This window comes from Oncorhynchus keta, chromosome 21 (genome assembly GCF_023373465.1).
Source record: "Oncorhynchus keta strain PuntledgeMale-10-30-2019 chromosome 21, Oket_V2, whole genome shotgun sequence".
NCBI classification, from domain to species: Eukaryota; Metazoa; Chordata; class Actinopteri; order Salmoniformes; family Salmonidae; genus Oncorhynchus; species Oncorhynchus keta.
Genome location: NC_068441.1, coordinates 42,544,133 through 42,570,378, shown reverse-complemented (window position 1 = coordinate 42,570,378; position 26,246 = coordinate 42,544,133). Strand labels below are relative to the sequence as shown.

At 42.8% G+C, this 26,246-nt stretch overlaps 1 protein-coding gene across 2 annotated transcripts in view; it reads left to right on the top strand.

Annotated features, from left to right (window-relative positions):
* The window catches only part of LOC118399710 (copine-9-like), a 164,048-nt gene extending 138,679 nt beyond the window's left edge, over nt 1–25,369 (top strand). For both annotated transcript variants that reach the window (XM_052473955.1, XM_052473956.1), the window contains 3 exons: nt 17,247–17,349; nt 17,442–17,499; nt 25,069–25,369. In XM_052473955.1, the coding sequence (XP_052329915.1) occupies nt 17,247–17,349; nt 17,442–17,499; nt 25,069–25,343 (436 nt within the window). In that variant the 3' untranslated portion in view covers nt 25,344–25,369. The remainder of the gene's footprint in view (nt 1–17,246; nt 17,350–17,441; nt 17,500–25,068) is intronic.
* Nucleotides 25,370–26,246: the final 877 nt, after the last annotated feature.

The following is a 26,246-nucleotide window of genomic DNA, read 5'->3' as shown; positions in this document are numbered from 1 at the left end:
GTTTTTGGAGGTAATGAATTGGTTGCACTCCTCTTGGTATCAAGTGCTGCAGCCAGGCTCTTGAGGACCTGATTGTGTCTCCAGGTGTAGCGGCCTTGTGAGAGGCTGGTCTTGCAACCTGTCATTATATGCCTGAGAGTCGCTGGAGCTGGGCAGAGGGGGCAGGTCGAGTCCTCGCCATACCATTGATGTAGATTTTTTGGTGATGGAAGCACATCATAAACAGCTCTTATGATGAAGCTGATGTTGCTTGCCTCCATTTGCCAAAGCTCACTCCAGTTGATCTTTCTCCTCTCCAGTCCTTCCCACCGCGTCCATTGCCCTTGTTTAGCAAGAGAGACAGCCTTTGCACTTCTTGCAGTCTCCTCCTGTCTGCGCACCTCCTCGACCACAAGCTTCCTGCGTTCAGATGTTGTTGCCTTATGGAACGTCGGTTTGCTTGCTGCCAGGCCAAAGCCTCCTCTTCCATGCTGGATATTACCCACAATGTCTTGGTGTCTCAGGGCTGATGTTGCTTGCTGCACAGCCTTGGATGATGTCCATTTCCGTCCAGTTTGTAGGGGAGGTGCAGCCTTGCTAATGGTCTGGTCTTTGGAGTCCTTCAATGTCATCTGAAATCTTACTTTAGAGCACTTGTACTCCTCCGTTAGACTTGTAAGAGGTAGTTCAAGGACCCCTTTGCCATAGAGGCCGATGTTACTCAGGCATCGTGGGACACCCAGCCATTTCTTCACGTATGAGGTAATGGTTCGCTCCATCTTCTCCACTGTTGTTATTGGGACCTCATAGACGGTGAGTGGCCACATTACCCGGGGGAGAAGTCCAAACTGTAGGCACCAAAGCTTGAGCCTCCCAGGCAGTAGGGTCTTGTTGATGTTCTCAAGACCGTCGGCGATGTCCTGCCTTACTTGCTGCACTTGATCTTTATCCCGGAGGCTTTCGTTGTACCATCTACCCAGGCTCTTGATGGGTTGCTCAGACACCGTTGGTATCGGGTCATCTCCAATGCAGAACCTCACATCTTTAAGCTGTCCTCACATCTATAAGAATATAGTTCATTTCCCCTCACCTTCTGATGTTCCCAGAATCTCTATGTTAACCAAGGGGTTTTCAAATTTGACTGTCATAAATTTGACTGTCATAAACACTGTATACAGATTTTTCTATTGTGTTATTGACTGTAACTCTGTGTTGTTTTTGTCACATTGCTTTGCTTTATCTTGACCAGGTCGCAGTTGTAAATGAGAACTTGTTCTCAACTGGCCTACATGGTTAAATAAAGGTGAAATAAAAAATGTAAAAAAATAACATTTCTGTGGGTACTTGTTTCTATTCAGCCACCAAGAGCCTTTGTGAGGTTGGGCACTGACGTGGGTGATTAGGCCTGGCTTGCAGTCAGTGTTCCAATTCATCCCAAAGGTGTTAGATGGGTTTGAGGTCAGGGCTCTGTGCAGGGCAGTCAAGTTCTTCCACACCGATATCTACAAACCATTTCTCTATGGACTTTGCTTTGTGCACAGGTGTCATGCTGAAACAGGAAAGGGCCTTCCCTTAACTGTTGCCACAAAATTAGAAGCACAGAACCATCTAGAATATCATTGTATTCTATAGCGTTAAGAACTAAGGGGCCTGGTCCGAAACATGAAAAACAGCCGCAGACCATTATTCCTCCTCCACCAAACTTAACAGTTGACACTATGCATTCTGCAAAACCCAGATTCGTCCATCGGACTGTCAGATGGTGAAGCGTGATTCATCCCTCAAGAAAACAAGTTTCCAGAGTCCAATGTCGGCGAGCTTTACACCATCCCAGCCAACGCTTGGCACTGCTCAAAGTGATTGTAGGCTCGTGTGCAGCTGCTCGGCCATGGAATCCCGTTCCATGAAGCTCCAGACGAACAGTTCTTGTGCTGACATTGCTTCCAGAGGCAGTTTGGAATTTGAGAACAGATTACATTTACGCATTACGTGCTTCAGCACTCGGTGGTGCCATTCTGTGAGATTGTGTTGTTGCTCCTAGACGTTTCCACTTCACAATAACAGCACTTACAGTTGACCTGGCCAGCTTTAGCAGAGCACACATTTGATGAACTGACTTGTTAGAAAGGTTTAAAATAAAACATTTATCAATTTTAGAACAAGGCTGTAACATAACAAAATATGAAGAAAGTGAAAGAGTCTGAATACTTCCCGAATGAACTGTACATTATGCAAACACACAAACTCCCTCACCCTCTCCCCACAAAACACACACAAAGCCACACACACACTCCTCTCCCCTGCAATTCTCCACCCTTACGTTGCCCTAGGCCCCAAGAGTTAATTTGACAAGTTCTCCCCTGAGCGCTCTCTGTATCTCTCTGTACCTCTCTCTGTCTCTCTCTCTGTCTCTCTCTCTCTCTCTCTCTCTCTCTCTCTCTCTCTCTCTCTCTCTCTCTCTCTCCTCCCTCCCTCCCTCCCTCCCTCTCCTCTCTCTCTCTCTCTCTCTCTCTCTCTCTCTCTCTCTCTCTCTCTCTCTCTCTCTCTCTCTCTCTCTCTCTCTCTCTCTCTCTCTCTCTCTCTCTCTCTCTCTCTCTCTCGCCTCTCTCTGACTGACAGCCTAGCTTAACTGCTCTCTCCTTCTCTCGGTGTGCTCATGCATTCTTAATGAGCTGGGATAGGATTGGGCCTTGGGACCATTACAGCTTGTCAGGAGTCGTGTTGCTAAATGTTCTCTGAATGTATAGGACACTGTAGTACTAGAGAGGGCCATTTAGTTCATTGAAATATAATTCATTATATCGTTTCGTTGTTGTAGAACTAGAAAGGAATAGTAGATGTCCTTTTGTCTGAATGTGTTTTAATGTTATCCATCTCCTTACCTTATTCTAAGGCGGTCCACAGAGGTGTTATATTGTGTCCTGGCATACTTTCCATAGAAATGAGTACAGCCCCAAATATGAATAATAGACAATCTTGTGTTATTGGTAGTCTCCCAGCTAGGACGTAAGACTACACTTTCCCAAACTTAATCAAATATTTTATGAGGCAATCTTTTTTTTAATGTATTTCATGAAATATACCTTCTCTGTATTTTTAGCTGTCTCATGATATATAAGTATGGCAATATCCTTTCCAGTGAATGTGGCAGCTCGGTTGCATAACTAAATAGAGTGGGATGCTGTGGCTCGACTGTGGCCTCAAGGACTTAATGAGCTCTCATTCAATGAGGTGCTATATTACCATGACGATGATGATGATGATGATGATGATGCAGCTGATGATAAGCACCACCACGAAAGAATGAGAGGAATAATATTATCTTTTTTTCATCTCTTTCCTTTTTCTTGCAAATGTTTACTTTCTCTCTTTCTTTCTCTTCATACCTTTTTCTATTGTCTGCTATTATCTCTCCTGTTTTACCTTTAGCTCTCATCTTCTCCTTTCCCACTCGTTCTCTCTCACCCTCCTCTTCCACCTCCCTTTCTCTCTCTCAATCTTTCTCAGATTTTCCCTCCATTCCATTTGTTATGCTTCGTCATCCTCCTCTCCTCCTTCTCTTCCCTTGTTCCGGCTCTGAGACAGTTGGCTCGTGCGACTGTGGGTGCTTGTGGGACAGATATGGTGATGATGAGGAGGAAGGTGGTCGGTAGAGCTGAGGCCATCCAGTCATGTGGATTTGTCAATATGTGAGATGTGGGGGTGAATCAATCCACTCCGAGGCTCCTTCACCTCCTATAACCCAGCATAGCACCAGATACTATATCTAATAACTACCACAGATTAGTAATAACTACCACAGATTAGTATTAACTACCACAGTATAGTAATAACTACCACAGTATAGTAATAACTACCACAGTATAGTAATAACTACCACAGCATAGTAATAACTACCACATTATAGTAATAACTACCACACTATAGTAATAACTGCCACACTATAGTAATAACTACCACACTATAGTAATAACTGCCACAGATTAGTAATAACTACCACAGATTAGTAATAACTACCACACTATAGTAATAACTACCACACTATAGTAATAACTACCACACTATAGTAATAACTACCACACTATAGTAATAACTACCACAGACTGGTAATAGCTACCACTAGTTAGTAATAATTACCACATTATAGTAATACCTACCACACTATAGTAATAACTACCACACTATAGTAATAACTACCACTGGTTAGTAATAACTACCACTGGTTAGTAATAACTACCACCTTATACTTTAAACTACCACATTATAGTAATAACTGCCACACTATAGTAATAACTGCCAAACTATAGTAATAACTACCACACTATAGTAATAACTACCACTGGTTAGTAATAACTACCACCTTATACTATAAACTACCACATTATAGTAATAACTACCACATTATAGTAATAACTACCACATTATAGTAATAACTACCACACTATAGTAATAACTACCACACTATAGTAATAACTACCACTGGTTAGTAATAACTACCACCTTATACTATAAACTACCACATTATAGTAATAACTACCACACTATAGTAATAACTACCACTGGTTAGTAATAACTACCACCTTATACGATAAACTACCACATTATAGTAATAACTACCACATTATAGTGATAACTACCACACTATAGTATTAACTACCACACTATATTAATAACTATCACAGACTGGTAATAGCTACCACTGGATAGTAATAACTACCACACTATAGTAATAACTACCACTGGTTAGTAATAACTACAACCTTATACGATAAACTACCACATTATAGTAATAACTACCACATTATAGTAATAACTACCACATATTAATAACTACCACATAACAGCAATAAATACCACATTATAGTAATAACTAACACTGGTTAGTAATAACTACCACCTTATATGATAAACTACCACATTATAGTAATAACTACCACATTATAGTAACAACTACCACAGTTTAGTAATAACTACCACAGATTAGTAATAACTATCACAGACTGGTAATAGCTACCACTGGTTAGTAATAACTACCACAGATTAGTAATAACTACCACAGATGAGTAATAACATCCACAGATTAGTAATCACTACCACATTATAGTAATAACTACCACAGATTAGTAATAACTACCACAGACTGGTAATAGCTACCACTAGTTAGTAATAATTACCACATTATAGTAATACCTACCACACTATAGTAATAACTACCACACTATAGTAATAACTACCACTGGTTAGTAATAACTACCACTGGTTAGTAATAACTACCACTGGTTAGTAATAACTACCACCTTATACTATAAACTACCACATTATAGTAATAACTACCACATTATAGTAATAACTACCACACTATAGTAATAACTGCCACACTATAGTAATAACTGCCACACTATAGTAATCACTACCACACTATAGTAATAACTACCACTGGTTAGTAATAACTACCACCTTATACTATAAACTACCACATTATAGTAATAACTACCACACTATAGTAATAACTACCACTGGTTAGTAATAACTACAACCTTATACGATAAACTACCACATTATAGTAATAACTACCACATTATAGTAATAACTACCACATAACAGCAATAAATACCACATTATAGTAATAACTACCACATTATAGTGATAACTACCACACTATAGTATTAACTACCACACTATATTAATAACTATCACAGACTGGTAATAGCTACCACTGGTTAGTAATAACTACCACAGATTAGTAATAACTACCACAGATTAGTAATAACATCCACAGATTAGTAATAACTACCACATTATAGTAATAACTACCACAGATTAGTAATAACTACCACAGATTAGTAATAACATCCACAGATTAGTAATCACTACCACATTATAGTAATAATAATAATAATATATGCCATTTAGCAGACGCTTTTATCCAAAGCGACTTACAGTCATGTGTGCATACATTATAACTACCACAGATTAGTAATAACTACCACCTTTTCCTATAAACTACCACATTACAGTAATACCTACACCAGATTAGTAATAACTACCCCAGATTAGTAATAACTACCACATATTAGTAATAACTACCACAAATTAGTAATAATGACCACATTATAGTAATAACTACCACAGCTTAGTAATAACTACCACAGATTAGTAATAATGACCACACTATAGTAATAACTACCACATTATAGTAACAACTACCCCAGATTAGTAATAACTACCACATATTAGTAATAACTACCACAAATTAGTAATAATGACCACATTATAGTAATAACTACCACAGCTTAGTAATAACTACCACAGATTAGTAATAATGACCACACTATAGTAATAACTACCACATTATAGTAACAACTACCACAGTTTAGTAATAACTACCACAGATTAGTAATAACTACCACAGATTAGTAATAACTACCACAGATTAGTAACAACTACCACAGATTAGTAATAACATCCACATATTAGTAATAACTACCACAGATTAGTAATAACTACCACAGATTAGTAACAACTACCACAGATTAGTAATAACATCCACATATTAGTAATAACTACCACAACTTAGTAATAAAGACCACGTTATAGTAATAACTACCACACTATAGTAATAACTACCACATTATAGTAATAACTACCACACTATAGTAATAACTACCACATTATAGTATAACTACCACACTATAGTAATCACTACCACACTATAGTAATCACTACCACACTATAGTAATAACTACCACACTATAGTAATAACTACCACACTATAGTAATCACTACCACACTATAGTAATCACTACCACACTATAGTAATCACTACCACACTATAGTAATCACTACCACACTATAGTAATCACTACCACACTATAGTAATCACTACCACACTATAGTAATCACTACCACACTATAGTAAGCACTACCACATTATAGTAATCACTACCACCTTATAGTTATCACTATCACATTATAGTAATCACTACCACATTATAGTAATCACTACCACACTACCACATTCCAGCACAGCAGCAGAGACTATAGTGATTACTACCACATACTACCTCAAGTGAAGTTGAAAACAAGCGCTGCAGGGAATTATTTTGGTTCTTCCTACACCACCCACCTCTCCTATCCACTGGTTACTGGAGAGGGAGAGAGATTTTCACACATTAGTGTGAGAGAAGTAGACACAAAGAGGTAGAGAGGATGTGATAGTATTCAACTCCATTTACTCTGCACTCTTTTCCTATGCCCCTCCGGCCAGATGGTGAGAGTGAGCCAATCAGACGGTGAGCCAGGGGGTCTTCGTCCAATCAGACAGGCAGCCAGTGGGTCTTTGTCCGCCCCACTGACTCTTACCATTACCTGCCTGACAAACACCTACACAAAAACACTCAACAAAAACTGACATGTTTATGTGAACAGTCTGGACAACGCAACTCTTCTATAACAACAGTCTGGACAACGCAACACTTCTATAACAACAGTCTGGACAACGCAACACTTCTATAACAACAGTCTGGACAACGCAACACTTCTATAACAACAGTCTGGACAACGCAACACTTCTATAACAATGTCTGGACAATGCAACACTTCTATAACAATGTCTGGACAATGCAACACTTCTATAACAATGTCTGGACAATGCAACACTTCTATAACAATGTCTGGACAACGCAACACTTCTATAACAACAGTCTGGACAACGCAACACTTCTATAACAACAGTCTGGACAACGCAACACTTCTATAACAACAGTCTGGACAACGCAACACTTCTATAACAATGTCTGGACAATGCAACACTTCTATAACAATGTCTGGACAACGCAACACTTCTATAACAACAGTCTGGACAATGCAACACTTCTATAACAATGTCTGGACAACGCAACACTTCTATAACAACAGTCTGGACAATGCAACACTTCTATAACAATGTCTGGACAATGCAACACTTCTATAACAATGTCTGGACAACGCAACACTTCTATAACAACAGTCTGGACAATGCAACACTTCTATAACAACAGTCTGGACAACGCAACTCTTCTATAACAACAGTCTGGACAACGCAACACTTCTATAACAACAGTCTGGACAACGCAACACTTCTATAACAACAGTCTGGACAATGCAACACTTCTATAACAACAGTTTGGGCAACGCAACACTTCTATAACAATGTCTGGACAACGCAACACTTCTATAACAATGTCTGGACAATGCAACACTTCTATAACAACGTCTGGACAACGCAACACTTCTATAACAATGTCTGGACAATGCAACACTTCTATAACAATGTCTGGACAACGCAACACTTCTATAACAACAGTCTGGACAACGCAACACTTCTATAACAATGTCTGGACAATGCAACACTTCTATAACAATGTCTGGACAACGCAACACTTCTATAACAACAGTCTGGACAACGCAACACTTCTATAACAACAGTCTGGACAATGCAACACTTCTATAACAACAGTCTGGACAATGCAACACTTCTATAACAACAGTCTGGACAATGCAACACTTCTATAACAACAGTCTGGACAATGCAACACTTCTATAACAACAGTCTGGACAACGCAACACTTCTATAACAACAGTCTGGACAATGCAACACTTCTATAACAACAGTCTGGACAACGCAACACTTCTATAACAACAGTCTGGACAACGCAACACTTCTATAACAACAGTCTGGACAACGCAACACTTCTATAACAACGTCTGGACAATGCAACACTTCTATAACAATGTTTGGGCAATGGAACACTTCTATAACAATGTCTGGACAACGCAACACTTCTATAACAATGTTTGGGCAATGGAACACTTCTATAACAATGTCTGGACAACGCAACACTTCTATAACAACAGTCTGGACAACGCAACACTTCTATAACAACAGTCGGACAATGCAACACTTCTATAACAACAGTCTGGACAATGCAACACTTCTATAACAATGTTTGGGCAATGGAACACTTCTATAACAATGTCTGGACAACGCAACACTTCTATAACAACAGTCTGGACAACGCAACACTTCTATAACAACAGTCTGGACAACGCAACACTTCTATAACAACAGTCTGGACAACGCAACACTTCTATAACAACAGTCTGGACAACGCAACACTTCTATAACAACAGTCTGGACAATGCAACACTTCTATAACAACAGTCTGGACAACGCAACACTTCTATAACAACAGTCTGGACAACGCAACACTTCTATAACAACAGTCTGGACAACGCAACACTTCTATAACAACAGTCTGGACAATGCAACACTTCTATAACAATGTTTGGACAATGCAACACTTCTATAACAACAGTCTGGACAACGCAACACTTCTATAACAACAGTCTGGACAATGCAACACTTCTATAACAATGTTTGGGCAATGCAACACTTCTATAACAACAGTCTGGACAATGCAACACTTCTATAACAACAGTCTGGACAATGCAACACTTCTATAACAACAGTCTGGACAATGCAACACTTCTATAACAACAGTCTGGACAATGCAACACTTCTATAACAACAGTCTGGACAATGCAACACTTCTATAACAACAGTCTGGACAATGCAACACTTCTATAACAACAGTCTGGACAACGCAACACTTCTATAACAACAGTCTGGACAATGCAACACTTCTATAACAACAGTCTGGACAATGCAACACTTCTATAACAACAGTCTGGACAATGCAACACTTCTATAACAACAGTCTGGACAATGCAACACTTCTATAACAATGTTTGGGCAATGCAACACTTCTATAACAACAGTCTGGACAATGCAACACTTCTATAACAACAGTCTGGACAATGCAACACTTCTATAACAACAGTCTGGACAACGCAACACTTCTATAACAACAGTCTGGACAATGCAACACTTCTATAACAACAGTCTGGACAACGCAACACTTCTATAACAACAGTCTGGACAATGCAACACTTCTATAACAACAGTCTGGACAACGCAACACTTCTATAACAACAGTCTGGACAACGCAACACTTCTATAACAACAGTCTGGACAACGCAACACTTCTATAACAACAGTCTGGACAATGCAACACTTCTATAACAATGTCTGGACAACGCAACACTTCTATAACAACAGTCTGGACAACGCAACACTTCTATAACAACAGTCTGGACAATGCAACACTTCTATAACAACAGTCTGGACAATGCAACACTTCTATAACAACAGTCTGGACAATGCAACACTTCTATAACAACAGTCTGGACAATGCAACACTTCTATAACAACAGTCTGGACAACGCAACACTTCTATAACAACAGTCTGGACAATGCAACACTTCTATAACAACAGTCTGGACAATGCAACACTTCTATAACAACAGTCTGGACAACGCAACACTTCTATAACAACAGTCTGGACAACGCAACACTTCTATAACAACAGTCTGGACAATGCAACACTTCTATAACAATGTTTGGACAATGCAACACTTCTATAACAATGTCTGGACAACGCAACACTTCTATAACAACAGTCTGGACAATGCAACACTTCTATAACAATAGTCTGGACAACGCAACACTTCTATAACAACAGTCTGGACAACGCAACACTTCTATAACAACAGTCGGACAATGCAACACTTCTATAACAACAGTCTGGACAATGCAACACTTCTATAACAATGTTTGGGCAATGGAACACTTCTATAACAATGTCTGGACAACGCAACACTTCTATAACAACAGTCTGGACAATGCAACACTTCTATAACAATGTCTGGACAACGCAACACTTCTATAACAACAGTCTGGACAACGCAACACTTCTATAACAACAGTCTGGACAACGCAACACTTCTATAACAACAGTCTGGACAACGCAACACTTCTATAACAACAGTCTGGACAATGCAACACTTCTATAACAACAGTCTGGACAATGCAACACTTCTATAACAACAGTCTGGACAATGCAACACTTCTATAACAACAGTCTGGACAACGCAACACTTCTATAACAACAGTCTGGACAACGCAACACTTCTATAACAACAGTCTGGACAATGCAACACTTCTATAACAACAGTCTGGACAACGCAACACTTCTATAACAACAGTCTGGACAACGCAACACTTCTATAACAACAGTCTGGACAATGCAACACTTCTATAACAACAGTCTGGACAACGCAACACTTCTATAACAACAGTCTGGACAACGCAACACTTCTATAACAACAGTCTGGACAATGCAACACTTCTATAACAACAGTCTGGACAACGCAACACTTCTATAACAACAGTCTGGACAATGCAACACTTCTATAACAACAGTCTGGACAACGCAACACTTCTATAACAACAGTCTGGACAATGTCTGGACAATGCAACACTTCTATAACAACAGTCTGGACAACGCAACACTTCTATAACAATGTCTGGACAATGCAACACTTCTATAACAACAGTCTGGACAACGCAACACTTCTATAACAACAGTCTGGACAACGCAACACTTCTATAACAACAGTCTGGACAACGCAACACTTCTATAACAATGTCTGGACAACGCAACACTTCTATAACAACAGTCTGGACAACGCAACACTTCTATAACAATGTCTGGACAATGCAACACTTCTATAACAACAGTCTGGACAACGCAACACTTCTATAACAATGTCTGGACAATGCAACACTTCTATAACAACAGTCTGGACAACGCAACACTTCTATAACAACAGTCTGGACAATGCAACACTTCTATAACAACAGTCTGGACAATGCAACACTTCTATAACAATGTCTGGACAATGCAACACTTCTATAACAACAGTCTGGACAACGCAACACTTCTATAACAATGTCTGGACAACGCAACACTTCTATAACAACAGTCTGGACAACGCAACACTTCTATAACAACAGTCTGGACAATGCAACACTTCTATAACAACAGTCTGGACAATGCAACACTTCTATAACAACAGTCTGGACAATGCAACACTTCTATAACAACAGTCTGGACAATGCAACACTTCTATAACAACAGTCTGGACAATGCAACACTTCTATAACAACAGTCTGGACAATGCAACACTTCTATAACAATGTTTGGGCAATGGAACACTTCTATAACAATGTCTGGACAACGCAACACTTCTATAACAATGTTTGGGCAATGGAACACTTCTATAACAATGTCTGGACAACGCAACACTTCTATAACAACAGTCTGGACAACGCAATACTTCTATAACAACAGCCTGGACAACGCAACACTTCTATAACAACAGTCGGACAATGCAACACTTCTATAACAACAGTCTGGACATCGCAACACTTCTATAACAACAGTCTGGACAACGCAACACTTCTATAACAACAGTCTGGACAACGCAACACTTCTATAACAACAGTCTGGACAACGCAACACTTCTATAACAACAGTCTGGACAATGCAACACTTCTATAACAACAGTCTGGACAATGCAACACTTCTATAACAACAGTCTGGACAACGCAACACTTCTATAACAGTCTGGACAACGCAACACTTCTATAACAGTCTGGACAACGCAACACTTCTATAACAACAGTCTGGACAATGAAACACTTCTATAACAACAGTCTGGACAACGCAAGACTTCTATAACAACAGTCTGGACAACGCAACACTTCTATAACAACAGTCTGGACAACGCAACACTTCTATAACAACAGTCTGGACAACGCAACACTTCTATAACAACAGTCTGGACAACGCAACACTTCTATAACAACAGTCTGGACAACGCAACACTTCTATAACAACAGTCTGGACAACGCAACACTTCTATAACAACAGTCTGGACAACGCAACACTTCTATAACAACAGTCTGGACAATGAAACACTTCTATAACAACAGTCTGGACAATGCAACACTTCTATAACAATGTTTGGACAATGCAACACTTCTATAACAACAGTCTGGACAACGCAACACTTCTATAACAACAGTCTGGACAACGCAACACTTCTATAACAACAGTCTGGACAACGCAACACTTCTATAACAACAGTCTGGACAATGCAACACTTCTATAACAACAGTCTGGACAACGCAACACTTCTATAACAATGTCTGGACAACGCAACACTTCTATAACAACAGTCTGGACAACGCAACACTTCTATAACAACAGTCTGGACAACGCAACACTTCTATAACAACAGTCTGGACAATGCAACACTTCTATAACAATGTTTGGACAATGCAACACTTCTATAACAATGTCTGGACAACGCAACACTTCTATAACAACAGTCTGGACAACGCAACACTTCTATAACAACAGTCTGGACAACGCAACACTTCTATAACAACAGTCGGACAATGCAACACTTCTATAACAACAGTCTGGACAATGCAACACTTCTATAACAATGTTTGGGCAATGGAACACTTCTATAACAATGTCTGGACAACGCAACACTTCTATAACAACAGTCTGGACAATGCAACACTTCTATAACAATGTCTGGACAACGCAACACTTCTATAACAACAGTCTGGACAACGCAACACTTCTATAACAACAGTCTGGACAATGCAACACTTCTATAACAACAGTCTGGACAACGCAACACTTCTATAACAACAGTCTGGACATCGCAACACTTCTATAACAACAGTCTGGACAACGCAACACTTCTATAACAACAGTCTGGACAACGCAACACTTCTATAACAACAGTCTGGACAACGCAACACTTCTATAACAACAGTCTGGACAATGCAACACTTCTATAACAACAGTCTGGACAATGCAACACTTCTATAACAACAGTCTGGACAACGCAACACTTCTATAACAGTCTGGACAACGCAACACTTCTATAACAACAGTCTGGACAATGAAACACTTCTATAACAACAGTCTGGACAGCGCAACACTTCTATAACAACAGTCTGGACAACGCAACACTTCTATAACAACAGTCTGGACAACGCAACACTTCTATAACAATGTCTGGACAACGCAACACTTCTATAACAACAGTCTGGACAACGCAACACTTCTATAACAACAGTCTGGACAACGCAACACTTCTATAACAACAGTCGGACAATGCAACACTTCTATAACAACAGTCTGGACAATGCAACACTTCTATAACAATGTTTGGACAATGCAACACTTCTATAACAACAGTCTGGACAACGCAACACTTCTATAACAACAGTCTGGACAATGAAACACTTCTATAACAACAGTCTGGACAATGCAACACTTCTATAACAACAGTCTGGACAACGCAACACTTCTATAACAACAGTCTGGACAACGCAACACGTCTACAACAATGTCTGGACAACGCAACACTTCTATAACAACAGTCTGGACAACGCAACACTTCTATAACAATGTCTGGACAACGCAACACTTCAACTGTAAAACATCAATTAATATCCCGGGCCTTTATTTGCTTCATTCACACTGAACATAATCAGTGCTTATTAGAGACAGCCTTCTATTTGAGCCACTCATCTGTTTCCTTAATGCACAAAGCTTTTGCTTAATCAATTGTTGAAAAGACAACCACACTGTTTATTGTGACCAGTATAAACATAATAACAAATCCATCACAGATCAGACTTGTAAATACTACGGTAGGCTTGCGATCATGCACCCGCTGATTTTGCGCTTCAGCACCATTCTCCCACTCATAGAGCTCCATGGTGGAGGTATAATAATAGCCATAACATCTAGCGATCAAACAAGGTAATGGTTCCAATCGTTTTTCTATCAATTATTTTTTCCATAGGGGATTTTAGAAACACTTGAAATGAAAGGCTGTGTTTTGTGTGGGCCAACCCTCGCGTGAGGTTTTGATAACCATGCAACTCTCTCGGACATGGTGCCTTATTATTTATTTATTTTTTAGTAATTTTTACCCCCTTTTTTCCCCAATTTTCGTGATTATTATCTTGTCTCATCGCTGCAACTCACCAACGTGCTCGGTAGAGGCGAATGTTGAGTCATGGGTCCTCCGGAACATAACCCGTCAAACCGCACTTCTTAAGACCTGCTCACTTAACCCGGAAGCCAGCCGCACCAATGTGTCGCAGGAAACACTTCTTAACACCCGCTCACTTAACCCGGAAGCCAGCCGCACCAATGTGTCGCAGGAAACACTTCTTAACACCCGCTCACTTAACCCGGAAGCCAGCCGCACCAATGTGTCGCAGGAAACACTTCTTAACACCCGCTCACTTAACCCGGAAGCCAGCCGCACCAATGTGTCGCAGGAAACACTTCTTAACACCCGCTCACTTAACTCGGAAGCCAGCCGCACCAATGTGTCGCAGGAAACACTTCTTAACACCTGCTCACTTAACCCGGAAGCCAGCCGCACCAATGTGTCGAAGGAAACACTTAACACCCGCTCACTTAACCCGGAAGCCAGCCGCACCAATGTGTCGCAGGAAACACTTCTTAACACCCGCTCACTTAACCCGGAAGCCAGCCGCACCAATGTGTCGAAGGAAAAACACTTCTTAACACCCGCTCACTTAACCCGGAAGCCAGCCGCACCAATGTGTCGCAGGAAACACTTCTTAACACCCGCTCACTTAACCCGGAAGCCAGCCGCACCAATGTGTCGAAGGAAACACTGTTTAACTGATGGCTGGGTTCAGCTAGCAGGCGCCCGGCCCACCACAAGGAGTCGCTAGAGCGAGATGAGCCAAGAGGTTTTAGTGACACTGCAACACTGCGATGCAGTGCCTTAGACCGCTGCGCAACTTGGGAGGCCCGGACAAGGCGACTTTTGTCTATATATTCGTCTCTATTTACTCTGAGTCAAAAATGCTACCTACTATCAAAGTTGATATGTAAAACTACAAATCCCTGCAAACTAATTTCTAGCTGACACCTTTGCTAACAGGTATGGTGTCAATTTTAAACTTGCACAAGACAGTTAACACAATTGTAAATGTAAAGAATTGTAGCCAATTTATTCATTACTACATTAAGCTAACATTAGTTAATCCGGTGATTCCTACCTTCTTATCTCATCCAGATCATCAGGGCATTTGTAGTTCTTTATTATAGCCACATTAGCAGCTAATTAGCATTTCATTTTAGGGGGTAAATACAGGCAAATATATTGATAAAATTCACCTTGTCCTAGAGATATTAACACGGTTATCAAAAGTCATGCCAGGGTAGCTTACATGAAACACAGCCCTTATTTGAAGTGTTTCTAAAGTCCCCTATAGGAAAAGTGAATGGTGCAAAAACAATTGGAACCATTTCCCTGTTTGACAGTTAGGTTTTATGGGTATTATGAATCATACTGTGATACTCTATTGCGCATTGTATTCTTGTAGTTGCATCGATATCACAGCACATAGACTTCAGTATTCAATGTTTGACCATGTCAAACCAGACTGCTGTCTCATATAATGATGTTGCTCTTCTTTATGGTGTTCACTGATTCCTCTTCAACAATTTATTTAGACCTTCCGTTTATTTGAAATATAAATGTATTTGCTGAAATCTGTGCTGACTCCCAGCTATTAAAAGGGACAGACAGCTATTTGAGATTTTTACGTTTTACAGTATGTGAAAATTCTCGACAAAACACAACACTTCTATATCAACAGTCTAGACAACACAACATTTCTGTCACTTAGAAAGTTGTTTTTGAAAATGGTTGTTTTATGCCTATTCCAAACCTTAACCCTTACCTTAAGAATTCAGATTTAATGCCTAAACTTAAAACCAACCTTAAAAATGTGAAGTTTATGCCTAAACTTAACCTTAAACTCTTTGAAGTTGGACGTTTGGAACAACTTTGAAATCTGACTTTTGAGAAACGTGGATGAACGTCTAATTGTGATGTAAGAACGTGTAGGTTTAGACAACATAATGACTGACAATGGAGCTCAGTTTAGTGTAACGGTACTCAAAAAGTTGTGCTATAACTACAGAAAACCAGAAGACAGAAGAAAGTCTCTCTCTTACACACACACACACACACACACACACACACACACACACACACACACACACACACACACACACACACACACACACACACACACACACACACACACACACACACACACACACACACACACACACACAGACATCATACACATACGCACGCAAGCACACACACCTACACCTTCTCACATACAGTAGACACAGAAGCTGAGGTTTCATCCTGTGGTGTGTTGCTCTATGCAGGTGTGCTGAGGATGTAACTGACGGATCCCAGTACTTTGTGCTGTTGATGATCACAGACGGAGTCATCTCAGACATGGTGCAGACCAAGGAGGCTGTGGTCAATGTGAGTGCTTATCGTGTGTGTGTGTGTGTGTGCACGGGGGGGGGCACATATACCTCACACATCACCTTTGTGTGTTATCCCCTTTCTCACAGGCTGCCGCTCTGCCCATGTCTATCATCATAGTGGGAGTAGGCCCTGCTGAGTTTGACGGTAAGTGGGTGTGTGTGCGCATGTGCATCCGGCATGTGTGTGTGCGCACGCCCAAAGTAGCTAGCTCCACTGTCAAAAAAGCCATTCAAGGTTCACAGCTTCTGATCAGAGGCTTCACAGCCTGTGAAGTGCACTAAAGATCAGCAGGGTAGGTAACAAAACAACACTTACTGCAATCTCCTTCTCAAAGGTTTTAGGAACTGGTGAATCCCCTCCTCGCTCTCCCACTGCCTTGGAGCTACAGCGAGGATACCCATCCCTCCTCCTGTAGAGCTGGGCTTTTGCTTTGGATCTGTTATACTCTTCTAACACACCTGATTTGATCCTGACGAGCAGCATGAGTCTTATAGCAGGGTTGGAACAAAAGCCTGCACGCCCAAGGTGCATTGGGCGGAGTAAAACTTACGTTATTAGTAGCTGTCCAGGAAGAGTGGAGTGTTCATTCCTTCTCCCCATCCCAAAGAATCATTAGCATTGCATTAGCCTCATTGGTAACAGGTTGTGACTCCTGTGTCATGTCTCTCAGTGGATGGGAACTCAGAGTGAGTGACTCCTGGATCGTATTCCGTAGGGCAGGCCATGGAAAACGTTTTAAAATGTCTTGCAATCGAATACGAAATGAGCAATGTTCATGTCGTCCCTCCCTGTTTTCAGTCCATTTCTTCTGTATGGTGCCTAATGAACACGCGCCCGATGGGTCAGACTTTGGCTCTGTTACCTTGGTCACCTGGCTTTAGCTCAGAAGGCTAATGGCATAGAAGAAGAATATTACAATGTAAACAATCCATTCACTCACATTGTTTACTCGTGGTACCATTTTGTTTTGCTAACAGTAATATGCAGCAGGAGCTAATTCTGTTGGGGTGATATCCTTCTCTACCTACCATGCTCATTTTTATCCCTGGGTAATGATGACACCGCAGCAAGTGCACAACGGCCTGGCCAAGGGAAATCCTGAAATGGCACTTGGTAGAACGGGATTGTGGATGCCTCCCTTTTGCCTGTCAAAAGTAGTGGACTAAATAGGGAATATGGTGCAATTTGAAATTAAGCTTGTGTCTTCCTAGCAAAGTGAGAAAGAGTTGTGTTGGACAGCTGAGATCTTCAGAGAAGCAACACAAAGCGGAGACTCTCGCAAAGTAAATATGCCAAATATTCCAAAAGCTAAGTGATTTTAATTATTAAAAAACTACTGGTGGTAGTTGGGGAAGGGAAAAGGAGAGGGGAAATGAGTCATGCCTAACGACAAGGGAGATAGATCTCTGAGGGACCTATTAGACACTACACAGGGCAGTACGAGGGATCAGGGGTGGCTGCCGTAGTTGTGCGTGTGCGTGCGTGACAGAAAAAGGAGAGAGAGAGTTGGGGAATGTGTATTTAAAAGCGTATAAATTAAACCGCTAGAGTTTAATGTGTGGTGGGTTGACTGCTTGCTCCAGAGTGTGTGGGGGGTTGACTGCTTGCTTCAGGGTGTGTGGTGAGTTGACTGCTTGCTTCAGGGTGTGTGGTGAGTTGACTGCTTGCTTCAGGGTGTGTGGTGAGTTGACTGCTTGCTTCAGAGTGTGTGGTGGGTTGACTGCTTGCTTCAGAGTGTGTGGTGGGTTGACTGCTTGCTCAAGAGTGTGTGGTGGGTTGACTGCTTGCTTCAGAGTGTGTGGTGGGTTGACTGCTTGCTTCAGAGTGTGTGGTGGGTTGACTGCTTGCTTCAGAGTGTGTGGTGGGTTGACTGCTTGCTTCAGAGTGTGTGGTGGGTTGACTGCTTGCTTCAGAGTGAGTGGTGGGTTGGCTGCTTGCTTCAGAGTGTGTGGTGGGTTGACTGCTTGCTTCAGAGTGTGTGGTGGGTTGACTGCTTGCTCCAGAGTGTGTGGTGGGTTGACTGCTTGCTTCAGAGTGTGTGGTGGGTTGACTGCTTGCTTCAGAGTGTGTGGTGGGTTGACTGCTTGCTCCAGAGTGTGTGGTGAGTTGACTGCTTGCTTCAGGGTGTGTGGTGAGTTGACTGCTTGCTTCAGGGTGTGTGGTGAGTTGACTGCTTGCTCCAGAGTGTGTGGTGGGTTGACTGCTTGCTTCAGAGTGTGTGGTGGGTTGACTGGTTGCTTCAGAGTGTGTGGTGGGTTGACTGCTAGCTTCAGTGTGTGGTAGGTTGACTGCTTGCTTCAGAGTGTGTGGGGGGTTGACTGCTTGCTCCAGTGTGTGGTGAGTTGACTGCTTGCTTCAGGGTGTGTGGTGAGTTGACTGCTTGCTTCAGGGTGTGTGGTGAGTTGACTGCTTGCTTCAGGGTGTGTGGTGGGTTGACTGCTTGCTCCAGAGTGTGTGGTGGGTTGACTGCTTGCTTCAGAGTGTGTGGTGGGTTGACTGCTTGCTTCAGAGTGTGTGGTGGGTTGACTGCTTGCTTCAGAGTGTGTGGTGGGTTGACTGCTTGCTTCAGAGTGTGTGGTGGGTTGACTGCTTGCTCCAGAGTGTGTGGTAGGTTGACTGCTTGCTCCAGAGTGTGTGGTGGGTTGACTGCTTGCTTCAGAGTGAGTGGTGGGTTGGCTGCTTGCTTCAGAGTGTGTGGTGGGTTGGCTGCTTGCTTCAGAGTGTGTGGTGGGTTGACTGCTTGCTCCAGAGTGTGTGGGGGTTGACTGCTTGCTCCAGAGTGTGTGGGGGGTTGACTGCTTGCTCCAGAGTGTGTGGTAGGTTGACTGCTTGCTTCAGAGTGTGTGGTGGGTTGACTTCTTGCTCCAGAGTGTGTGGTGGGTTGACTGCTTGCTCCAGAGTGTGTGGGGGGTTGACTGCTTGCTCCAGAGTGTGTGGTAGGTTGACTGCTTGCTTCAGAGTGTGTGGTGGGTTGACTGCTTGCTCCAGAGTGTGTGGTAGGTTGACTGCTTGCTTCACAGTGTGTGGTGGGTTGACTGCTTGCTCCAGAGTGTGTGGGGGGTTGACTGCTTGCTCCAGAGTGTGTGGGGGTTGACTGCTTGCTCCAGAGTGTGTGGTAAGTTGACTGCTTGCTCCAGAGTGTGTGGTGGGTTGACTGCTTGCTTCAGTGTGTGGTGGGTTGACTGCTTGCTCCAGAGTGTGTGGTGGGTTGACTGCTTGCTTCAGTGTGTGGTGGGTTGACTGCTTGCTCCAGAGTGTGTGGTGGGTTGACTGCTTGCTCCAGAGTGTGTGGTGGGTTGACTGCTTGCTTCAGAGTGTGTGGTGGGTTGACTGCTTGCTCCAGAGTGTGTGGTGGGTTGACTGCTTGCTTCAGAGTGTGTGGTGGGTTGACTGCTTGCTTCAGAGTGTGTGGTGGGTTGACTGCTTGCTTCAGAGTGTGTGGTGGGTTGACTGCTTGCTTCAGAGTGTGTGGTGGGTTGACTGCTTGCTCCAGAGTGTGTGGTGGTTGGAGAATGTTCCTAACTTTAACTTTAAATGTTCTATAGGAAGAGGGGTATTTGATTCATCTACACTTTCATATCCTCCTTTAGCTCAGTCAGAAGGAAGCTGGGGAACTCTCTCTCCACAGGGGGCCTATGCAAACAGACTGTCACACACACACACACACACACACACACACACACACACACACACACACACACACACACACACACACACACTTGAACTTTCCCAGTTAGTCCAACTAAATTATTGCTTGAGAAAATGGTCTTTGCTACGAAGCTATTTTTTTTGGTCTATTTTAAATGAAAACAGAAAGAAAATTAATTGTTACACAGAAATGATTGTATTTTGAGATAAATACGGCTGCATTGGACCTTGAAGCACCATCTTCTCTCCTCTCTCTTCTGCTATTACCATCCTCCCCTCTCTTACGCTCTCTTTCTCTGTACATTTTTCCATCACACCATTCCTCTCTCCAAATCCCCCACATGTTTTGATGAAGCCGTTTTTCTGTGGGTCTCTGTGTGTGTCTGTACGTGCGTGCGGTGAACGTGTGTGCATCATCAGTGTGTACTAAGCACCCCTGTGCCTATAGGTACACACAGACACACACCTGTGTGTGTCATGTGTGTAACATTCATAGGGAACAGAAGGCGGAGTGTGTGTGAGAGTGCATGTGTGTATACACCCCTCTGTCTGTATGTGTGTGTGCGTGCGTGACGTTCAAGGGAGCAGGAGGCTCTGTATAAGTCCCTGTGACTCAGGGGATGCCCCCCACATGTCTGGGTTTACCCAAGGCACCTGGCCCCCTTCCCTGCCCTCCTGCTGTCCCTTCACCCCCTCTCTTCCTCTGCACTACTATATTCTGCCTACAGCCATCTGTCATCTCTGTAGTGCCATTTATAATATCCCCAGTCAGTCCTCTTCAAACATGCCGCATGATCTCATCCCAATAGGTATAACTTGCTCCCTTTCCTTCATGCCCACTGATGGGTTAAAGCACTGGATAGGTCTCCAACCCATTCCCATTCCTCAATACCAAAACAGATTTCAGTATCCATGGTGTAGTCCAAGGTTATTCAACTCTGACCCTACAAGGTCCGGAGCCTGCTGGTTTTGTATTCTACCTGATAATTAATTGCACACACCCGGTGTCCCAGGTCTGAATCAGTCCCTTATTAGAGGCGAACAATGAAAAAATGCAATGGAACTGGCTTTGAGGTCCAGAGTTGAGTTAAAATCAAATTGTATTGGTCAAATACACACGGTTAGCAGATGTTAATGCGAGTGGGGCAAAATGCTTGTCCTTCTAATTCCGTCAGTGTAGTAATATCTAACAATTCCCCAACAACAACCTAATACACACAAATCTAAAAGGGTGAATGAGAATATGTACATGTAAGTATATGGATGAGCGATGGCCGAGCGGCATAGGCAAGGTGCAATAAATGGTATAAAATACAGTATATACATGTGATATGAGTAATGTAAGATATGTAAACATTTTAAAGTGACATTATTTGAAGTGGCATTATTTAAAGTGACTAGTTATCCATTTATTAAAGTGTCCAGTGATTGGGTCTCAATGTAGGCAGCAGCCTCTCTGAGTTAGTGATGGCTGTTTAACAGTCTGATGGCCTTGAGATAGAAGCTGTTTGTCAGGCTCTCGGGCCCTCTGGAGAGCCTTGCGGTTGAGGGCGGTGCAGTTGCCGTACCAGGCTGTGTTACAGCCCGACAGGGTGCTCTCGATTGTGCATCTGTAAAAGTTTTTCAGGGTTTTGGGTGACAAGCCAAATTTCTTCAGCCTCCTGAGGTTGAAGAGGTGCTGTTTCGCCTTCTTCACCACACTGTCTGTGTGGGTGGACCATTTCAGTTTGTCTGTGATGTGTACGCCGAGGAAGTTAAAACTTTCCACCATCATCTCCTTTTTCTTGTTGACGTTGAGTGAGAGGTTGTTTTCCTGACACCACACTCCATGTGTCCTCACCTCCTTAGGCTGTCTTGTCGTTGTTGGTGATCAAGCCCACTAATCTTGTGTCGTCTGCAAACTTGATGATTGAGTTGAGCATGCATGGCCACGCGGTTGTGGGTGAACAGGGAGTACAGGAGAGGGCTGAGTAAACACCCTTGTGGGGACCCAGTGTTGACGGTCAGCGAAGTGGAAATGTTGTTTCCTACCTTCCCCACCATGGGGCGGCCCGTCAAAGTCCAGGACCCAGTTGCACAGGGCAGGGTTGAGACCCAGGGCCTCCAGCTTGATGATGAGCTTGGAGGGTACTATGGTGTTGAATGCTGAGCTGTAGTTAATGAACAGCATTCTTTCAAAGGTTTTTTTGTTGTTGTCCAGATGGGATAGGGCAGTGTACAGTGTGAGGTGATAGCGTCATCTGTGGACCTGTTGGGGAGGTATGCAAACTGAGGTGGGTCTAGGGTGGCCGGTAAGGTGGAGGTGGTGTTATAGGGGTTTAGACTATTAGACATTTTACGGAATCCATATTAGGAAGTTGTACGTTCTCTGACAAGACTTCCTAATATAGATGCTGTAGATTATTATTAAAGGGGTAGTGCAGTTAAAAACGTGATTGTCCTGTTTAAAATATTAAATAAATATATTTCCATAATACTATGAAATTGGGATGGAGCCTGTTCAGGTGGGATGGAGTTTTTTTTCCCAGATCATGCTGTCACAATCTGATCTGATTGTAATAAACCAATGACAGTTATTCTGGGTAAGGGGGTGGAAGGAGGTGGGCTCTAGACCATCCTATCAGCCAATCAGGGTTGTGTATCTTCAAATGTGTTTCCTTATGCCCACATGGTCAGACTGAGCATTTCAAGGGCAAAAGGAGGTTCAGGGAAATAAATGATCTGAAATGTATTTGAGTTATTTTCATTAAATAAACACACACAGTGATTTATTAGACATGCAGTGATGATTTTAAAAACATGTAATAAAAAGTATACATTGTGGCTTTAGAATCAGTCCTAATAATGTTAGTTTGAAGTTTGAGGACCATTTTTTAAAATATGTTTTTTTTGTGGGGTTTACTTAGATGATTATGTCTTTACCCCAATATTATTTTATTAGTTGAGGTTTTGGCAAACAAAGTGGCCTATGGTGCCATACTTACCACAAATCCAGCACACATTAAAAGCACCTATAACATTCTGTGTAACATTGGAGCTCTGTCTCTAACTCTGATTCCATCTCTCTTCCTACTGCTGTCCCATTTCTCTACCTCTGTCTCTGTCTCTAACTCTGACTTTCTCGGTCTCTGACTCTCTCTGTCACTGACTCTCTCTGACTCTTTCTCTGACTCTTTCTCTCTCTCTGACTCTGTCTCTGATTCTCTGTCTGACTCTCTCTCTGACTATCTGTCTGTCTCTTTCTGCCTCTGCCTCTCTCTGGATCTCTCTGACTGTCTGTCTTTCTCTCTGACTCTCTCTCTGACTATCTGTCTGTCTCTTTCTGCCTCTGCCTCTCTCTGGATCTCTCTGACTGTCTGTCTTTCTCTCTGACTCTCTCTCTGACTATCTGTCTGTCTCTTTCTGCCTCTGCCTCTCTCTGGATCTCTCTGACTGTCTGTCTTTCTCTCGGACTCTCTCTGTCTCTGACCCTCTGTCTCTCTCACTCTGTTTCTGACTCTCTCTTTCTCTGACTATCTGTCTCTACCTCTGCCTCTCTCTGACTCTGTATGTCTCTCCCTCTCTCCCTCTCTCTCTCTCTTTTTTTCTCCCTCTCTCCCTCTCTCTTTTTTTCTGTCTGTCTGTCTGTCTGTCTGTCTGTCTGTCTGTCTGTCTGTCTGTCTGTCTGTCTGTCTGTCTGTCTGTCTGTCTGTCTGTCTGTCTCTGATGCTCTCTCTCTGTCTCTGATGCTCTCTCTCTGTCTCTGACGCTCTCTCTCTGTCTCTGACGCTCTCTCTCTGTCTCTGACGCTCTCTCTCTGTCTCTGACGCTCTCTCTCTGTCTCTGACGCTCTCTGTCTCTGACGCTCTCTGTCTCTGACGCTCTCTGTCTCTGACGCTCTCTGTCTCTCTCTCTGACGCTCTCTGTCTCTCTCTCTCTGTTTCTGACGCTCTCTGTTTCTGACGCTCTCTGTCTCTCTCTCTCTGTCTCTGACGCTCTCTGTCTTTCTCTCTCTCTGTTTCTGACGCTCTCTGTCTTTCTCTCTCTCTGTTTCTGACACTCTCTGTCTCTCTCTCTGCTCTGTAGCGATGGAGGAACTGGACGGTGATGAGGTCAGAGTGTCCTCTAAGGGGCGCATTGCTGAGCGAGATATAGTCCAGTTTGTGCCGTTCCGGGACTATATTGACCGCCAGGGCAACCAGGTGCTGAGCATGGCACGGCTGGCCAAGGACGTGTTGGCAGAGATCCCCGAGCAGCTGCTGGGTTTCATGAAAACGAGAGACATCGAGCCGCAGCCTGCCCTGCCCACCTCCTCCACCACCACTACCGCCCCTCTAGGACTCAACAACCTGTGCATCTGAAAGTGGGGGTTGGGTGGGGTGGAGTCAGAGGTCGGGGGGGGTCTTAGGTCTAGGGCCATAGGGCCATGGTTTGGACCATTTGCAGTTGCAGCGAATACCTGAAGAGACACACTGAAGCAGTTGGTGTGCACATGAACACACACACACACACACACACACACACACACACACACACACACACACACACACACACACACACACACACACACACACACACACACACACACACACACACACACACACACACACACACACACACACACACACACACACACACACACACACACACACACACACACACACACACACAGGCAGTTGCTGTCCTAGTCAGAGGGGTAGACTGCAATAGCACTGAAAGCTTTTTCACTACCGCTCCTTCCATGTTGAAGTCAGCTATTTTCCTGATTCTTATTTTATCTCACTGCCGTAGCGATGTCCTGCCTGGCGGACACAGCCCCCCTGCTGTGATGTAACGACTCTACAGCTCAACGGGGGTCAAATGCAGCGTGACCTTTGGGGCGAGAACTGTTGGAACTGCCTCCGCGGTCGCCAGCCCCTTACCTAACCCTTAGCTTATTTCTTATTTAAGGGTTCAGGGATCGGTCGCAGTTAAACGTCAGAAAAAGCAAGAGTTTGTGGACTTTTGGATGGACATAAAGAGAGATCGATGTTCACCTTTTTTCCTATGCCTCTCTAGTTCTGCAATGAGTGTTTCATCCCTGCATCTTCTTGTGGTCCGAAACAGAAACAGCAACAAACTGGCCTCTTGGGTTGCCATGGTAGTATTCTACTTTGACCCCTCTCTGGCTAATGTATATTTTTCATGTGTATAATGACACTATAAACATTGCAGAAAGTCAGTTAATATCCAAAACAAGTGAAAAACACAGTATCTTCATGTTT